Below are 17995 nucleotides of genomic sequence, written 5' to 3'. Positions count from 1 at the left end.
TCCATATAAAATGTAGGCAATGGCTTATAAAGAACGAATCAATCTTACAAAGATTTTTTTCCATATGCACTTAGGTTTCTCTGCTTACACTCTAGCATTTGTGTGATCCAGGTAACGTTAGCTTTGCATAAAAAAATGGTTGTCATTCGCATGGCTACTTTTACTTTTGTACTTTAAGTAAATTTCCAAGCCTGTACTTTGGTACTTTTACTTGAGTAAAGAAGTTAAATCAGTACTTCTACTTTTACCAGAGTATTTTTTTATACAAATATCTGTAAAAATGTGCTACACAGGACCTTTATTTATAATAAAGTGTCTTAAAGGTCTCTTTTCCTAATTTTAGACCCCTGTAGATGAGTAACTTTGTTTAAACAATAGAAGGTTGACACTAATAAATAAAAGTAATTGTACAAAAAAGTACAGGTGCTATTTATTTTAATCAAACTGGTCAACCTTAAAACTTTAAAAACACGAAACCTTTGAAACAAACGATGATACAGAGGCCGTTTCTCAATCCTAAGGCTGCAGCCTTCTGGAGGTCGCATTTCTAAGCTGCATACTCATCAAGATTCACAATATTAACAATTATAAAGTTTACTATTATTCTTAGTTAATCGTAAATTGTTGTAATATGTTTATGACTTCCGAATGTAATGCTCAGTTAGGTTAAACCAGGCTCGATGACGTATGCAGCCTGCATATGAGACCTCCGGAGGCTGCAGCCTTCCCATTGAGAAACGTTCAGGTAACTTATTTCCTTGCCTTTATTCGGAACCAATATTGTTGCATCGTCCCTCTCTTAGTCGCCACCAGGATTTTCTGCATTGGCGCTCGTTTTTCCTCTCATTTCTGTGAAAATTGCAGCTTCAAATCCACCAAGTAAACCATGTTTGCCGCTTTGTTTCGCATCACGCGAGTGACAGCCAAACGTCGCAAATAAGGAGAAGAGAGGAGAGAAACGATCGGGTCTGATTGGTAAATGAATAGGGTTTGGTTTTACACTGTGTGAGCGCGAGGGCGACTGAGGTACACTGCAGGACCCCTCGCAGGGAGCTTGAATGATCTTACCAATACAATCATACTTCGCCATCCGACATTTGCGAACGGTCGGAAACACGTCCTTGTTGATTCTTGGAAATGCATCTCTTTGTCATATGACGTGCCGCCCGGTGTGGCCCTGTTGCGCGGGGACGGCGATTGTGGTTCCATCCCGGGTTACCATGGTGACGGCTGTACGATGCCCCCCCAATAGGTCACATTTTCAGGTCGGAAAATCCAGAATTCCGGATTAATCCGGAAAAATCACATCCCTGAGTTAAAGGTGCAGTGTGTAAATTTTAGCTACATCTAGTGGTGAGGTTGCGAATTACAACCAATGGCTCAGTCCACTGCTCACCTCTTGTTTTTGAAACAGAGAAGCTATGGTAGCCGCCACCGGACAAACATGTCATCGTCTCGGAGACAACTTAGTAAAAAAGTTTGGGCTTTTATAAAAACATGGCGGCACAAAATGGCGACTTCCATGTAAGGGGACCCTCGTTTATGTAGATAAAAACGTCTCATTTTAAGGTAATAAACACAAAACGGTTCATTATCAAAGATCTTTATACACCCCTGATAATATAGTTTTGTATATTATTTTGCATTTCTGTTAAAAGATCTTTCTAAAAATTACACACTGCACCTTTAAACAATTAAGTTTTACCGTTTTGGAATCCATTCAGCTGATCTCTGGGCCTGGCTGTACCACTTTTAGCATAGCTTAGCATAATCTATTAAATCTGATTAGACCATTAGCATTGCACTCAAAAATGACCAAAGAGTTTTCCTAAAAAAAGTGGAGTGTCCCTTTAAACTTAAGGATCTACAGTATTCTTCATTTGATGCAACTTTATTATAACTTCATTTATCATGGTTTTAATGATAACTATTTTAAAATGACTTCCCTATATTATTCAGAGGTGTGGTAAAATGTAAAGAAGGGAAGGGTTTAAATATTGACCTCAATGAGACGTTTTCTCTGTCACTTCTGCTAAGTGCTCTCTCTGTAGATTTGAGTTTTAAAAGTGTAGGATTTATCAATTGCACAAAAATGTATGGAGGACTGATTTTTATGCTTGGTATGTATTAAAGTGTTATTTTCATATTTATTTCTTAATGAACATTTCATTGACACAAGACATTTTTTAAACTCTTATTAATTGAAAATATCTTGTAAAAAGACAAAAAACATTTCATTTTATTAATCCTAATGAAACCGATTACTGATCACACTGATTATGTTTTATATTACAGTGACATGCAGTGTGAATGGCTTCAACATTCAAACAAAACCGGTGAAACATTTCACAAATGATGATCTGCTTTTTGGGCAAACCGTTATTCAGTCGACGGAGGGAGTTAGTCATTTCTGAGAATCTTTTTGGAGATTGTTTGTTTTATTAAATAATATTAGTAAAATTATGCTTTCCTTGTCATCTCTGTTTAAAACATTTCTCAATCATTTCTATTTCAGTTTTGTAGGTGTGTTGTGCACTTCATGATGTTGCTACATTTTCTCTATCCATTTTACACTGATGTTCACATTATTGCAAAGTCTTGTAAACAGGAAAGGCATGTCCAGTTGAATATGATGCCTGTTATTTATCATATTAATTGACTAAATGTCAATAATATGAAAAAAGAGTATAATTTTTCCAGATTATAATCCTTTGAGGACAATAAATTTAGCAATAATACCATACATTCTTTTTGGTATACTATTTCATCATTTTCCAATGTAAAGCTGAATAAAAACGTGGTATATAAATACATTTGAATTAAATTTGAAAGCAGATTGTGATCTGTTATAGTGAAATTGTGTAATTATTTATTTTATTTCAGAGTTTATGTTTCTTCCCCCAACACTGGAAAACTTTTCAACTGCACACTAGAGAATGAATGTGTCTTGGTAAATTCTCACAGTAAGTTTGTCATGATTTGTCCTTGTCTTTAAGCTTTCAATTTAACCCCACACTGTAAAAAAATGCGGCATGAAGTTAAAACTACTTGTTTTTGCAAGTCAATTCAGCCTACTATTTTAAGTTTTGACCTGTGAATAGTTTTAAAAGTTGTTTAATTCAATTTTTTAAGTTAAAGCAGCATACAAATGTTTATTGATTTGATAAAAATGTAAAAATGTCTCACTAATTTATAGAATTGTATTGTCCGATAAGCTTTTACCAACACCAATATATTTTCTAAAGATGAGACAACAAAAGGCCTGAGACCGATAACATCACTAGCTGCTAGCGTGATATCAGACGATGAGCATCTTCTGGTAAGTTTACAGCTTCAGAGGTGGTAAATGTGATAGAAAAGTGTATATGAGAAGTGAACGGTTACAGTTTTTTACGATTGCTTAAGCACAATTTTGAAAACAGAGCCCGGTTTGTCAAAACACTACACACAATTAACACAACCCAACACCAAAGTAGCACAACATTTCAGATCATTTGCAAAATGGAACACTTTTGTCAAAACTATATACGACTTTATAAAAACAATATTTTGTTTGTTGAATTTCATCAACATCAAAAGCAATATCCTCTAAAGCAAGACAACACGGGAAGAACCGTCTTGAATCCATCCTTGGACAGCTACGGTGTTAACTTGGTCACAGGCGTCCTCCATGGCCTGAATGAGGGGTACCTGAGCCTGGAGATGGTAAACCCTCCACCGCCATGCAGAGAAAAACACTTCGATAGGGTTTAGAAACTGAGAGTATTGTGGAAGGTGTAGTACTGTCAACTGTGAATGGTGTTGAAACTAGTTCTGGACCAAAGCAAAGCAGTGGAATGACATATTGTCCCAGATGACAGTGTATGTATCTGGTGCATTTCATACCTGCTGTGACAATGTGGTGCAATCGGTCCAAAAATGTGAGAATGTGATGTGTGTTCTAAGGGCCCATTTTGGTATGATGGAGGAGAACCCCATGCTGTGAAATGGCAGCGCAAAGGGCGATGTTACCCCCACGTTGCGCTGGGACATTGATTATAGCTCGGTGGCCAATAATATTTCTGCCTCTCCTTCTTGCTTTTGTGATTTTGAACCCTGTCTTATCGTGTGTTTGTGCTTCTGATGTCTATGTTTAATAGATTGGCTTATAAGTGTGGTCATTTAACATTCAGTGCTTTGGAATTGCAAAGAAAGTGACATCCTGATATACTTCTGTGTCTGATGTATACGAGTGTGTGTAGTTTTTGCAAATCACTGTGTGTAATGTTTTGCAAATAGTGTGAAGCTAACAATGTGCTTATTCTGTGGGGCACAAATGTTTTATGTCAGGGTGAAACAATTACATAAATCACAAAAAGTCTAAATTTCAGTTGTCCAATTGTGTGCAAATCTAGCCTTGTGTTTTACTCTTTAAGTGTTTGGTTTTGCTAATTGTGGGAAAATTTGAGTTATAGTGTGTAAGCAATCATAAAAAACTGTGATAATCAGATATAGAGAAGCTTTTTATCTGTCTCACACATATTGGTTTCCAATGCAAGGCAGTGACAGAAATGCATCAGTTCTCCTTTTGAGAACAGGAAAAATATTTAAGAACGACCAAATTATAAAAACCACAGTTAGTATTTTGGGACTCCCTTAGGTTGGTGTGACTATCGAAAGGTAGTCATTTTGGGGTGGTTTCACCAAAATCACTGATTATTTTCACTTCAAAGGTGCAGTGTGTACATTTTAGCGCCATCTAGTGGTGAGGTTGCGAATTGCAACCAACGGCTTAATCCACTGCTCACCCCTCACGTTTGAAACACATAGAGAAGCTACGGTGGCCGCCACTGGAGAAACATGTCATCGTCGGAGACAACTTAGTAAAAAAATTGTCTGTTTAGGGCTTCTGTAGAAAAATGGCGGCACAAAATGGTGACTTCCATGTAAGGGGACCCTCGGTGTATGTAGATAAAAACGTCTCATTCTAAAGTTATAAACACACAACGGTTCATTATGAAAGGTCTTTATACACCCCTGATAATATAGTGTTGTATATTATTTTGCATTTCTGTCAAGAGATCCTTCTAAAAATTACACACTGCAACTTTAAGTAAAAAAATTAAGTTAATGTTATTGTTTTAAATATTTTAGGTGTTACCAAGTGATTTTTTCACCTTGAAGTTTTTCACCTTAAATGTTTCACTTCAAGTGGGAAAATTCTAATTATAAAATTCTATTTCTAATACCAAATTTTTTAGGTGTTAGCAATTAAAGTAAGTTTTTAAGTAGATTTGGAAGATTCTTTTTTTTAAAGACATTTATTATATTTAATTAGAAGGTTTTTGTGTTGTTATTTCTTCTCAAGTTGTGTAATCAGGTTCGCACAAAGAAGTCATCAACTGAGTATTTGAATGGATATTGCACAATGATAAATCCCACAGGGACAATCAAACTGAATCCTGCTAAATTAGGTATGTTTAATATGATATTTGATCATTTGATAATGCCAAATACAGTCTATGAATATCTGAATGTCTTGCATCCATTTATTTCCAGTTCAAAATCAAAATGAAGCACTCAACAGCAACAACAACAACAATCGTTATCATGGTGGACGCATTAAACGAGGTGAGAAAACTCTTGTTATGGTGTTACTAATTGATCATGTAAATACATTTAAACATATTCTTTACACCTACTTTTACATGTTTGTAGATGTTGGGACAGAGATTGCTTTTGTGTTGGATGGTTCTGGCAGCATTCATCCTGATGACTTTCAGAGAGCCAAAGACTTTATCAGCAAAGTCATGACAAATGTTTGGAAAACATGTTTTAATGTAAGTAAAGCTAAAGGTTTTTATATTACATATGCAGCTCAGTATGTTCATGCAGCTTAGTAAAGCGGTAGTTGTCATGGTTTCATGAAAGTGTGACCTATATGATGTTTGGTAATGAAAATCAAAAAGATTTAAATGAATCTCTTTTTTAGTGTGCTTTTGCAATAGTGCAGTACGGAAGTAGGATTAGGACTGAACTCCCACTTCAAGACAATAAGGATGCCAGCAGGACCTTAGAAAAAGTCAAGGAAATACAGCAACTTGGCAATCTCACAAAGACTGCTTCAGCCATCCACTATGTCCTGTGAGTTCTTCTATATTATTTATAATGATAAACATCAAGCACCTTTGCTTCGGGGATGAATTAAGTCATGCTTTCTTTGACTTCATTTGCTGTCTACAGTACAAATGTTTTCGTCCCTGAGAATGGATCAAAAAATAACTCCAAAAAAATGATAATTGTCTTGTCTGACGGAATGATGTTGGGAGACCCAATGAACCTTCCTGATGTTTTGAACATGGCAGAAATGAAGGAAGTAACTCGCTTTGCCATTGGAGTAAGTGACCTGTTTACTACTGAATGTATGAGATTTAATTAATGTACACACTCTATAAAAAGCTTTTCTATAAATGACTCCATACTAAAGATACTTCATTAACCCATACAATGATTGAAAATGATTTTGCTATTGTTAAATGTTTTGTGTCTTCCATGTGGTGGTCATTCTTCCATGCTGGCCATTCTTGAAAAATGACACAAAACAGAACAAAGCGGTTTTAATGTCAAATAAAATATGTTAATTTTTCAAAATGCATTTAGAGTGGCAAACATTAAACAAACAATTTTTCATATAGCTACAGTTTTGGATTCAACTATGGACACAATATACTTATCAATTAAACAATGACTATTAGAAACATTTAGTATGTGCAGTATGTGAATTGAATTGAATATGTGTATATTATTTAGGTTCTGATTATGAGACAAATTAATCCCCACATTGCATTAATGCAAACGTTTCTGAAGCCTCATCTGCTGCTGCTAGAGGTGCTTATTTAGTAAATGCTTCTGTGTGTCATATTTAAGGGAAGTGAGCAACGAACTATGTCGAAAGTGTTGGAGATCAGGTTGGTATTTATAGTTTAAAGAACCTTTTCTGTGGAAATTAAAGGTCATTTATGGAACATTCAGCCCCCCAAAAAACACCCTAGGAAACTTTATTTTTTAAGGTTTCAACTTCATTTATATACAGAACTTACATAAATTACTAAAAGTTTGTTAGTTTATTAATAATTTTTTATTTATTAAACAAAATATATCATAAAATATGCAGCCTACTGTTGCAATAACATCATAAATCATCTGTAGGTTGGTGACAACATTCTGCGCAATCCAGAGGCAGTACAAGAAATGAAGGACATAGCAGATGCTGATAAGTTTTTTAATGTATCCAGTTACGCTGCCTTAGACGACATCCTTTCTCACATGGAACTAAGCATAACTGGAAATGCAGGTACGAGTTTTATTCATAGACTGTAAAAATTGGTTTTATCACACATTAGAGGTTACAGAAGATGTTTGGCAGAATGTCCATGCTGCTATTTGTTGAACCTAAAAATAAATATTACAACATAAATTTCACATCATGATTGATTTCACATCAGTGTTATTAATATTCTTGACATTAAAGAAGAAATTCTCTCATAATTTAGCACCCTACTGGCATCCCAGAGGTACAATATCAGTGGTTCTTAAACTTTTTTGGTGTGCGGCCACCCCTTGTGTACGGTACATCCCCCCAAAAAAAAATTATGACCAAAAGATTCCAAAACCTACATTCTTTTTAAAATAAAAAACCATATTAAATTATACAATGTAGTGCTGTTGGTTAGTAGCCTTATTTTTCAGAGGTTTAATTACACAGAATTTATTATATAAATTAATGTATTTTTTTTTAAACTGGGGCCCCTCGCGCCATCTCAGGGCCCCAGTTTGAGAACCACTGGCCTATATGACTTACATCTTATCCAACTTGTTGAAACACATACATCATCATTAAAGTAATCCAATTGGTGGGTAATAATGTCTTCTGGAGTGAAATAATAGATGTGTGTCAGAAAACAATTCATATTTTGGGTTTATTAAGTGAAACTCAATTGCAAACAAACTCATAAGATGATATTTTAAAGTAATAATATGCTACCAAATTTGAAAGGTGACATAGAATGATTGAACGGGATATTTATCCTTGTTCTGTGATGTGACATGTAGGCAAATTTTTTTTAGTTTGGGTCTGTAATGCCTTAGAAGCTTCCTGAAAACCTCTCTCAGTTAGCTCTATAATGGTGGGGGATTTTAATCAAGTTGTTTTGCACCTATTTGGCTCCCCCTACTGGCTTAACTTGCAATCTCATTACTGATTGGCTGACTTTGCTGCCACTCAAAAAATGTAGCCAATTATTTTAAAGTGGAGGGGCAGTAAGATGCCTGTGATGTCATAAGCATCAGTTTATTTAAAGGCGTTCTAAGCGAATCTGTGTGTTGATTTTTGAAATGTGTTTTCAAACAAACTGAGCGTAGTTAACTCCTCCCCCTCCCTTCCATAGAGGCAGAGCCCAGCGCATCATAACCTGAAAACCACGCCCACCGAGGGGGAAAGCAATCCAACCGTCTCCATTGACTTTGTATTGCGAGAAGCCGCCTCCTTTTCATTTCTGGCTTATAACAAAAAACTGAATAATGCCTAAAAGCTGCTGTGTGACAATATGTACTCCTAACAAGCCAAAGAACCCAGAAATAAGTTTTTATAAGCTGTCAAGCCGTAAAACTCAGTCTTTAAGGAGAATAAAGTGGATCGCCGACTACGTTTCCCCCTAGTGGACACAGTTTTACTAATAGTAGTAAAAGTTGCCTGTTTCCATTTCTGTGTCTTTAAACGCTCGTTTTTTGAAGTCGACAGCTTATAAAGACTTATTTGTTTTTTTGGCTTGTTAGATGTACACCTTGTCACACAGCAGCTTTTCGGTATTATTCTGTTTTTAAGTTTAATATGTAAATAAGTTTTTATAAGCTGTCGACCCCAAAAAACGAGCGTTTAAAGACACAAAAAAGAATACAGGCAACTTTTCGTGGTGCTTCTATTGGTGGAGCTGCGTCCACTGGGGGGAGGCGTGGTCGGCGATCCACTTTGTTCTCCTTGGGGACTGGGTTTTGCGGCTCGACAGCTTGTAGGAACTTATTTTCTGGGTTCTTTGGCTGTACATATTGTCACACAGCAGCTTTTAGGCATTATTCTGTTTTTTGTTATAAGCCAGAAATGACAAGGAGGCGGCCTCTCACAATACAAAGTCAATGGAGACGGTTGGATTGCTTTCCCCCCGGTGGGCGTGGTTTTCAAATTTGCATAACTGCGCTCTGTCTCTATGCTTTCATGAATGCGCCCAAACCCAACCCCCAAATCTTTCTTGGCGTTTATTGGTTAGAATACTTTGTTACGGTTTCTGGTGTAGGTTTGGCCAGTTTGTTGTTATTGCAGTTTGTGGAGCCTGAGCTGTCTACAGAGATTGCGTGTTTTTACAGTTTGATCAGCGGACAGGAAGCAAGCAGATAGTGAGGAGATGTGTGCTGTATGTAACAGAAAATATTTTATGGTCTAAAACACGTGAATTTGCTTAGAGCACCTTTAAATACAGAAACAACAAATAGATGGAGCAATTGTCTTAAATTTAGAAACTAACTTGTTTGTACCAAATCCTGTATGTTGTAGACCCTGGGACAGAGATTGCTTTTGTGTTGGATGGTTCTGGCAGCATTCATCTTGATGACTTTCAGAGAGCCAAAGACTTTATCTGCAATGTCATGACAAATGTTTGGAAAACATGTTTTAATGTAAGTAGAAGCTAAAGGTTTGTATGTTATATTAGATTAAGCAGCTCAGTATGTTTCTGCTGCCTACAATATGATGTCAAATCTTTTAATTGTTCAGTTTTTCTGTGGTACAAATCAAAAGGTTTTCAACTCAGAACATGTTTTAATTGTGCTTTTACAATAGTGCAGTACGGAAGTAGGATTAGGACTGAACTCCCACTTCAAGACAATAAGGATGCCAGCAGGACCTTGGAAAAAGTCAAGGAAATACAGCAACTTGGCAATCTCACAAAGACCGCCTCAGCCATCCACCATGTGCTGTGAGTTCTTCTACATTAACTGTAAGGGGGCGTGCAAACCAAAGCTTTTACACCAACAGCCGGTGTATGTTTTCAATTGTTTCCAATGAAAGCGTAGCGTTTTTCAAAAAAGCCAGCAGCTGGCGTTTTAATTCATGCTGAATGAGTTGAAAAATATTCAACTTTGAGAGAAAAGCACAGCTTGTCAATGTCAGTTCTTACACTGCCGTCCAATCACAGTGGAAGAGGGGCGGGACAAATATCACAAAAACTAGGCTGCACGATTTGGTTAATATTGCGATGTGCGATTATACTAAATGGTATCATGAGTCAACTTGATGGGTTTTAAGGAAAATCCACAGACAGTTTAGCTAAACTGTGTATTTGTAAAACTAGAAATGTTTTCGTATTGCCACGTGATGTAGCAACTGCTCAGTGTCAGTAATCCTAAATCCAAAATACCGCCATACAACAGACATAGAATTTTTTTTAGCTACCAGATCACTGTCAACCTCCTCTGCATCCATCTTCGCTCTGGTATAAGTGACGACGCACACCACACACGTGCATGCCACACGTGCACTGCCTTTTTTGTTAGTTTTTCTTTCTTTTTTTTAAACAGCAAGGAAAATCATCAAACTGTTATCAGAAAGTTTGTGTTAGCAAGTCCACACATTTATTTATTTAATATAATTGCAACATTTTGCTGTCATATAATCGCACAGGCTGACATCGCGATTGCGATGCGATTAATTGTGCAGCACTAACAACAACCAACCAGCACATTGTACAACGACTGATAAACAAAGCAGAAGTATCATAACAACCAAAGCACTCTGCTGAAGAAAACTGGCAGTCGCCGTCCGCCTCACGTTTTCAGCCGCTTTAAAAGCTTTGGTTTGCCCACCCCCTAATGTAAAATATTTACAAGTGTGTGATAAATATCAAGCATCTTTGTTTTGGGGATGAGTTAAGTGATGGTCTCTTCTGACATTTCTGACACATGGTCATTTGTTGTTTACAGTACAAATGTTTTCATCCCTGAAAGTGGATCTAAAAGTAACTCCAAAAAAATTATAATCGTATTGTCTGACGGAAAGATTTTGGGAGACCCAATGAATCTTTCTGATGTTTTGAACATGCCAGAAATGAAGGGAGTAACTCGCTTTGCCATAGGAGTAAGTGACCTGTTTACTGTTGATTTTAATTACATGACATTATACAGATAACACAGTTTTTAAACATCTATCATGATATTGACTTTTCATCATGAAAGGACATTTGCCCTTCACTACCAATCAAAATGCAGGTTTGTTTATATGGGAACTTTGTAGATGGTCCCTTTCCCAACATTTTCCCAATATTGAATTTAAAAATTTTTATTACATTTGGCAGACGCTTTGTATACAATGCTATTATGGTATACTTTTAATCAATACGTGTGTTTCCTTGGGTCAAACCTTTGGAATGCTATTATGAATGCCCTACCGAGTTCCAGGAATTACCTACTATCATGCAGATTAAACTCCACGTTTGCTTCTGGTAGAGACGCTAATTTAGTAAACACTTTTGTGGGTCATACTTTGACAGAAGTGACTAACAGTACAGTTGTATGGGTTAGGGGCCTCTGCATAAAATGTAAACCTACTCAATTATATTGTATTGTCTATAGGTTGGTGATGCCCTTTTGTCTAATCCCGAGGCAGTTGAAGAGATGAAGAAGATAGCAGGAACCAATCAGTTTTTTAAAGTTTCTAATTATGCTGCCTTAGACATCATCCTTTCTCAAGTGGAACAAAGCATTAAAGGTAAGTGAGGAATTAAGAGTTGTTTAGCAGGATGTTCACACATATTTGCCATAAAAGTGGATGCATGCACGAAATGTATACATACATGTTCCTAAATGGTTCATGTTATGGCCTTTTAAAGGATACTTCCTCAGTAACAGCTAGCTTAGGACCGTTTTTGGACCATTTTTTTAACAATGCACCCAAATCCAATAGGGTTGAAATATCACATTTGTTTTCCAGAAAGCAGGCTCTCCTAATTTCCTTTTTTTTTTTTGTTCTTTGTTTTTACAGATTGATGTTGGCGGCTAACAACATGATATTTGATATGGAGGACCAAAGGGAGCGTTACCAAATTCATGATCAAAAACAAAAGTATGAAACTCCAGCTATAGGTTGTTACATATTAGTTAACTGTTAATTGTTATAGTATACTATAAATACAAATCACAGTTCATATTTGACACAGGACAAATCTGTACACCATTCTGAGAAGAAATATTTAACTGTAAAGTTACCTTTAACTGTGTACTGAAATTAGTTTTTGCCTTCAATAAATTTAAATAAAGGTAGGATGTAAAGGGTTAATGGATTTGTCCAAAATAATTTATGTTATTATTCCTAACAATGTTTTGTTTTTGTACTTTAAAATGAGATTGCAATCGTTGTAGTTTTTGTGTATCCAAGAGATTACTGGAGAGTGCAGACAGCCATCACTAGCTACGTTTACAATGGACACCTTTTCCCTCAGAATTAAATCATTTTGATTGATGAATCCTATCATAGTGTTTACGTGAACACTTAATAATGCAATCAGATTGATGTGAAGTAATGAATGGTGTATTTGCATTTTGCGCGTGAGTAGAAGATGCATTTTCCGTTTTCACAAGACGCATTTATGTAGCCAAATGTAAATGGAACAGTTTTAACAAATGAGATATAGCTATCCGATCAGAGAAAACACATCGGCCCAATCCCAATTCTATTTTATACCCCTCCCCCTTGCCCTTACCCCTTGAAACAGAGTGTTAAGGGGTAGGGCTGAAAATATTCCCATAAGAAATGGGACACCACTACTAGACCGTTACACGTCATCATAAGTCGTTGCTAGCTCCTACGTCAGGGCTAGTCAACTGGCGGCCCGCGGGCCAAGTGCGGCCCGCCAATCATCTTTATCCGGCCCGCCGGTCACCTTTGGCCGTTTTTCAATCGGAAGGCTGCAGCCTCCGGAGGTCGCATATGCAGACTTCATTCGTCATCAAGTTTAAGTTAACTGAGCATTACATTCACAAATCATAAGCATATTACAACAATGTACGATTAACTAAGAATAATAGTCAACTTTATAATTGTTAAATTCTGAAATTAGACTTAATGACGAATGCAAAATGTGACCTCCGAAGGCTGCAGCCTTATTGAGAAACGACCATAGTCTGATTTAAATTCAGCGTGGTTACTTTTACCTTTACACTGTACAAGACAACACAGAAAGGGGCTGTGTGGGGTGCCAACCATCTGCGGGTGCGTAATAATCTGATCCAATTCGAGCTTTGGATGCATTAAAAAAAATAAACTTATGCGACTACACGCATGTGACGCGGCGGTATTTCAGTGTGTTCCAATCAAAACTGTGTGCAAAGTTAAAATGATTAATTATTTTTTGTTTTACTTTATCAGTAACATTTAAATACTTTAATCACTGGTAAGTAAATTATTAACTATACATATATTCGTAGATTAAAGGTTCTCTCCAATGACAGATTTACGATTAAAATACATTTTCGTTACGACTGCCACTAGGGGGCGAACTTCCGACATTTATATCTGTATGTAATGTACAATGGAAAGGCTGTTTAGCCTATGTATGTATAAAATATTAAAAAAGAAAACATGTAGTGCAATTTTAGTCATTAGGAGAAGACTGGCTATATGTTGTGAATACTTGACATGTAACAATTAATGAAAGTAAACAGTTATAAACAAAATATGTTTAGGAGTGTTCATCTTTTACACTTTTACTATTAACATTTGGCTCTTACGTGTTAAACTGCAATTGTTTTAAAATATTAATAAAGAAAATATGAGTTTTCAGTAATTTAAAGGCTTTTAATTTCAAATTTTTTTAAATGCATGTTTTTAATATGTTTTTTTTTCAAATATACTACAACAAAAGTAACAAAAATGACAACAACACACACACATATATGGTAAAAGTAAAAAATATATAAAAAGTAAAAATAGGGGTAAAAGTTTGGCCCGCGTCATACTTACAATTTTAAAATCTGGCCCCCGAAGAAAAGTAGTTGAAGACCCCTGTCCTACGTCATAGATGCTCAGATGAAATAATACAATAAAATTTTATATTTAATGAAATTATTAAAAAATATATATGTTGTGGAACTATCACAAGGTCAATAACATTAGCAAACTTTTTTCATTGCGATTTTTACAAATCTTTTTTCTGAGAACATAACCGTATACATAAAACTGTGATTATTTGTTATTAAAATACTTTTTAATGTCCAAAAATACTTAAATTTATGGGCCATATTGGAAATGTATCATACCCCTTCGTCTGAAGTGTGGTCCTGAAAAATCTTCGTTTGAAGGGCTATCTGGCCCTTACCCCTACCCCTTCCCCTTCAGCCAAAAGAGAATTGAGACACCCCTACCCCTTCACGTGAACGCGCAATACAAAGGGGAAGGGGAAAGAGGAAGGGCTAAGGGGTAGAATTGGGATTGGGCCGAAGTCAAATATAAAGGTACAAAGATGTCACTGGGCAGTGCCCTTTATAAAAGGTCCTAATATGTACCATTTAGGTACAAATATGTATCTTTGAACTGCCAATATGTACTTTTGAAGTACTAATATGCACTTTTTGGGTACAAATGTGTACCTTTTTGAAAGGGTACTGTCCCATTGACAACTTTTGTACCTTTATTTCTGAGAGTATACTCGTATATAATCTTTTTGATCCTATCAAGAGAGGCTTCTTGATGGGAAATGCATCATAAAAAAGTCTATATATTTGGCAGATGTACAGCATACATGTGTATTTTTTTGTGTTAGTCCATTTTTATTTTATTTTATTATTATTGTAACAGTTCAGGTATGTTCAAGGAGCAACATGTTTGTTTAATTTCTAAAGATTTAGAAAAAATTAATGCTTTTCTTGTTTTTTATCCGATTCATCGATTAATCGAAAAAAGAATCGACAGATTAATCGATTATTAAAATAATCATTAGTTGCAGCCCTACATCAATGTAAACTGTGCAAACTTTAGGTTTTCATCTGAAAAGAGGGGGTTTTCTTTTACAGTAAGTCCTATCCCAAAAAGATGCCTAAAGTCCATTTTGGGATGAAGTCCCCACTACTTTTCTAGTACATCTGTTTTTCTCAACAACTCCTGCAAATTAGAGAGAATGGGCACATACATGCAGGTGCGAGTTGATTCAATGAAGTACTCAATAGGCTTCACAAAAGAAAATTCACGCTCAATATACGTGTTTCTCCTTTTAGTAGTTGACAGAGTTTCATGTTTAGTTGTAGACGTGTGAAGTACGTTATTCTCTGACACTGCCTCAACAATCTTATCAACAACTGATTCAGCAGACCTGCCAACCTAGGATTTTTTTTTGAGTACAGTAGCATCGGCCGAAAGGACAGAACACAGGTTTTTAACATATAATTTAACACATGCACGCGCACGCACACACCTCTTGGTAACTTTCAAGGTACATTGCACTCACTTTTTTTCCCCATCCTGCCATAATCTGCTTTAAAAATAATTATAAATGTGAATAAATTTTGTTTAACAAAATTTGCCATACATAGTGATTAATAGCGTTATTAATGTTAAATACTGTATTCTCTAAAGTTTAGCGTGTCGGGACAAACACTGTTAAAAAGTGATATAACTGTTAAATAGTGGGTGATAGTTTACCCGCAAATGAAATTCTGTTATCATTTACTCACCCTCATATTATTCCTAACCCTTAATGATTTCTTTCTTGAGTGAAACACAAAAAAAAAAATTCTATATATATATATATATATATATAGATATAGATATAGAGATAGAGAGAGAGAGAGAGAGATAGAGAGAGAGAGAGAGAGAGAAATTTTGTTTGTTTTTCCCTGACTAGCAAAAAATACAATGGAGAGCAGTGGGGACCAGACACTGTTTGGTTACCAACACTCTTCAAAATAACTTGTGTATCACTCAATAAAGAAACTCATAAAGGTTTGGACGGTCTGTTCTGTTATGTAAACTATGACATTTTAAGTTAACTATCCCTTTAAGACAGTATTTTAGAGTTAACACTGCTTTAAATTCAACCGTAACTGTGACAGTAGTGCTGTTAACTTTATCTTTAATTTATTGTAGCTTTGTTTACAGTACAGTACAGAACGGCATAAGCACCTATCACGTGGGTGCTCGAGACACAAGATATTCTCCATGTATAAAACTTTATTTGATGTGGTTTGTCTATGACGTTTTATTTTATTGACAATTATCAAGAGCTTGTTGTTGCAGAGCGCATTTAATCCGCTTCACTCGGATGTCAGGTGGATTCTGTTCACTGAGAGTGAACTTTCCGTTTTTATTTGACTCAAACTGGATGCTCTGCCCATGGTAAAATCATGCTACTTTTTGTACTTTTTCGTAAGCGCTCAATAATAAAATATGCTAATTTACAAATCAGAAGTAATATTAGCGCATCTTGCGGTCAAGTGCACGTTATGAAACTCTTTACTTTGCACTGTAAAGGACATGTTTTCTTGAATTTCCCATGTTGCACTGTAAAGGACTATATTCTCAGAAGGCGAAGCACTGCTACTGGGTGAAGTGATATATAGTTCCCAGTATGTATACTGTAAAAAGATGGCTGTGTCCCATACACTCTAAAAACAAACGGTGCTATATAGCACCAAAAGTGGTTCTTTGCTCGTAATCATAGAAGAACCGTTTTTAGTGCCATATAGTGTAGAACCACATAGTGCCATGTAGAACCATATTTTGGTGCTATAGTGGTTCTATATGGCCCCTATACGGTTCTACACAGGCGCCTCACCGGCGCCTCACCGGCGCTACACGGCACCAAAAACGGCTCCTCCATGACCACGATCCAAAGCAACAGTTTTGGTTCTATATAGCACCGTGTGTTTTTTTAGAGTGTATGACCTTGTTATTTGTACAAATCACAACACATAAATAGGAAAATGTTGGCGTTATTTTGTCACTTATTGGCCATTTCAAGCCTATCCTTGTATCATTTACTAAATAGGATTTAGAAAGTAATTAGTAATAAGTAATTAAATACTTTTTGGAGAGAGTAATTTGTAAAGTAATCTAATTACATGATTGAAGATGTAATTAGTAACTAGTAATTCATTACTTTTTTGAGTAACTTACCCAACACTGCTGCTTCCTTAGTTTTGCAACGTTAACGGCGGTCAATGTAAAGAACGGTCAGTCAGTCTCCACTGGAAAATAGCGCGAAGCATATTTGTATGTGGTGAACTGTGAGAAAACACACACCAAGATCGATTAATTTTTCACTGACAAACCGGTAATGTAGTCACAGCTAAATTACTGATGCTGATAAAGTAAAATGAACTTCAATGCAGTCTCTGCAATGGCAATTGTAATGTCCAGTTAGCTCATCATAACGCTAACATTAAACAATACGGCATAAATTATGGCAAAATCGATGAAACTTTATCTTTATTACAAACAAAGATTTAAATAATGTGATATTTTATTGAAATATTGGAATGGGTAACGTTAGATTTGCAATACCTGTTTCCTGAGTTTATCCGCGTAAACGATGGTCAATGTGAAGGATGGTCGGTCAGTCAGTCGACACAAAATAGTGCGAAGCACATTTGTCTGTATTGAACTGTGAGAAAACACGCAACAAGATCGATTAGTTTTTTCACTGACAAACCGGTGAAGCGCCAACCTTCTCGAGCTGTTTTAACTTCCCCTCACAGCAGCGTGCACTGTCTGGCCTGACGTGATGACGTGCGTTTCAGCGGTCGTCAACGTTATAAATCTTCCAAATAAAAAAAAATAATAATAATAAAAAAATAATCTTCCAAATATTTTTTTCTTTAATTTTTTCCCGTGTATACATGTATAACATTGTCATACTAGGTTTGCATCAATTTACACAATAAATTAATTAATTGTTGTAGTCCATTCTTTAGCTGCAGA

General features: G+C 36.0%; 1 protein-coding gene and 1 long non-coding RNA gene across 6 annotated transcripts; one reads left to right on the top strand and one right to left on the bottom strand.

Moving 5' to 3' along the window:
* The first annotated feature begins 1985 nt into the window (after positions 1-1985).
* On the top strand, positions 1986-12358 carry LOC129437854 (cartilage matrix protein). Its single transcript, XM_073863245.1, has 15 exons — positions 1986-2120; positions 2296-2402; positions 2888-2963; positions 3246-3319; positions 5348-5453; positions 5539-5610; positions 5698-5819; positions 5972-6123; positions 6223-6376; positions 7189-7333; positions 9587-9708; positions 9856-10007; positions 11011-11164; positions 11659-11794; positions 12068-12358. The coding sequence occupies exons 1-15, from the start codon at positions 2093-2095 to the stop codon at positions 12070-12072; spliced, it is 1605 nt and encodes a 534-aa protein (XP_073719346.1). The 5' UTR covers positions 1986-2092; the 3' UTR covers positions 12073-12358.
* LOC129437861 (uncharacterized) lies at positions 7248-17811 on the bottom strand. 5 transcript variants are annotated; one of them, XR_012367818.1, is made up of 4 exons: positions 17579-17811; positions 17192-17299; positions 9558-9668; positions 7248-7431 (listed from the first exon to the last, which is right to left on the bottom strand). It is a non-coding gene; the product is annotated as an uncharacterized lncRNA (long non-coding RNA). The 5 variants fall into 5 exon arrangements; XR_012367820.1 differs by having other exon boundaries at positions 9568-9668; XR_012367817.1 differs by lacking the exon at positions 7248-7431 and adding an exon at positions 7679-7909.
* Positions 17812-17995: the final 184 nt, after the last annotated feature.

The sequence above is a fragment of the Misgurnus anguillicaudatus genome, chromosome 24 (genome assembly GCF_027580225.2).
Source record: "Misgurnus anguillicaudatus chromosome 24, ASM2758022v2, whole genome shotgun sequence".
Lineage (NCBI taxonomy): Eukaryota > Metazoa > Chordata > Actinopteri > Cypriniformes > Cobitidae > Misgurnus > Misgurnus anguillicaudatus.
The sequence above is the reverse complement of the archived record's forward strand: the minus strand, read 5'-3'. Positions and strand labels throughout refer to the sequence as shown.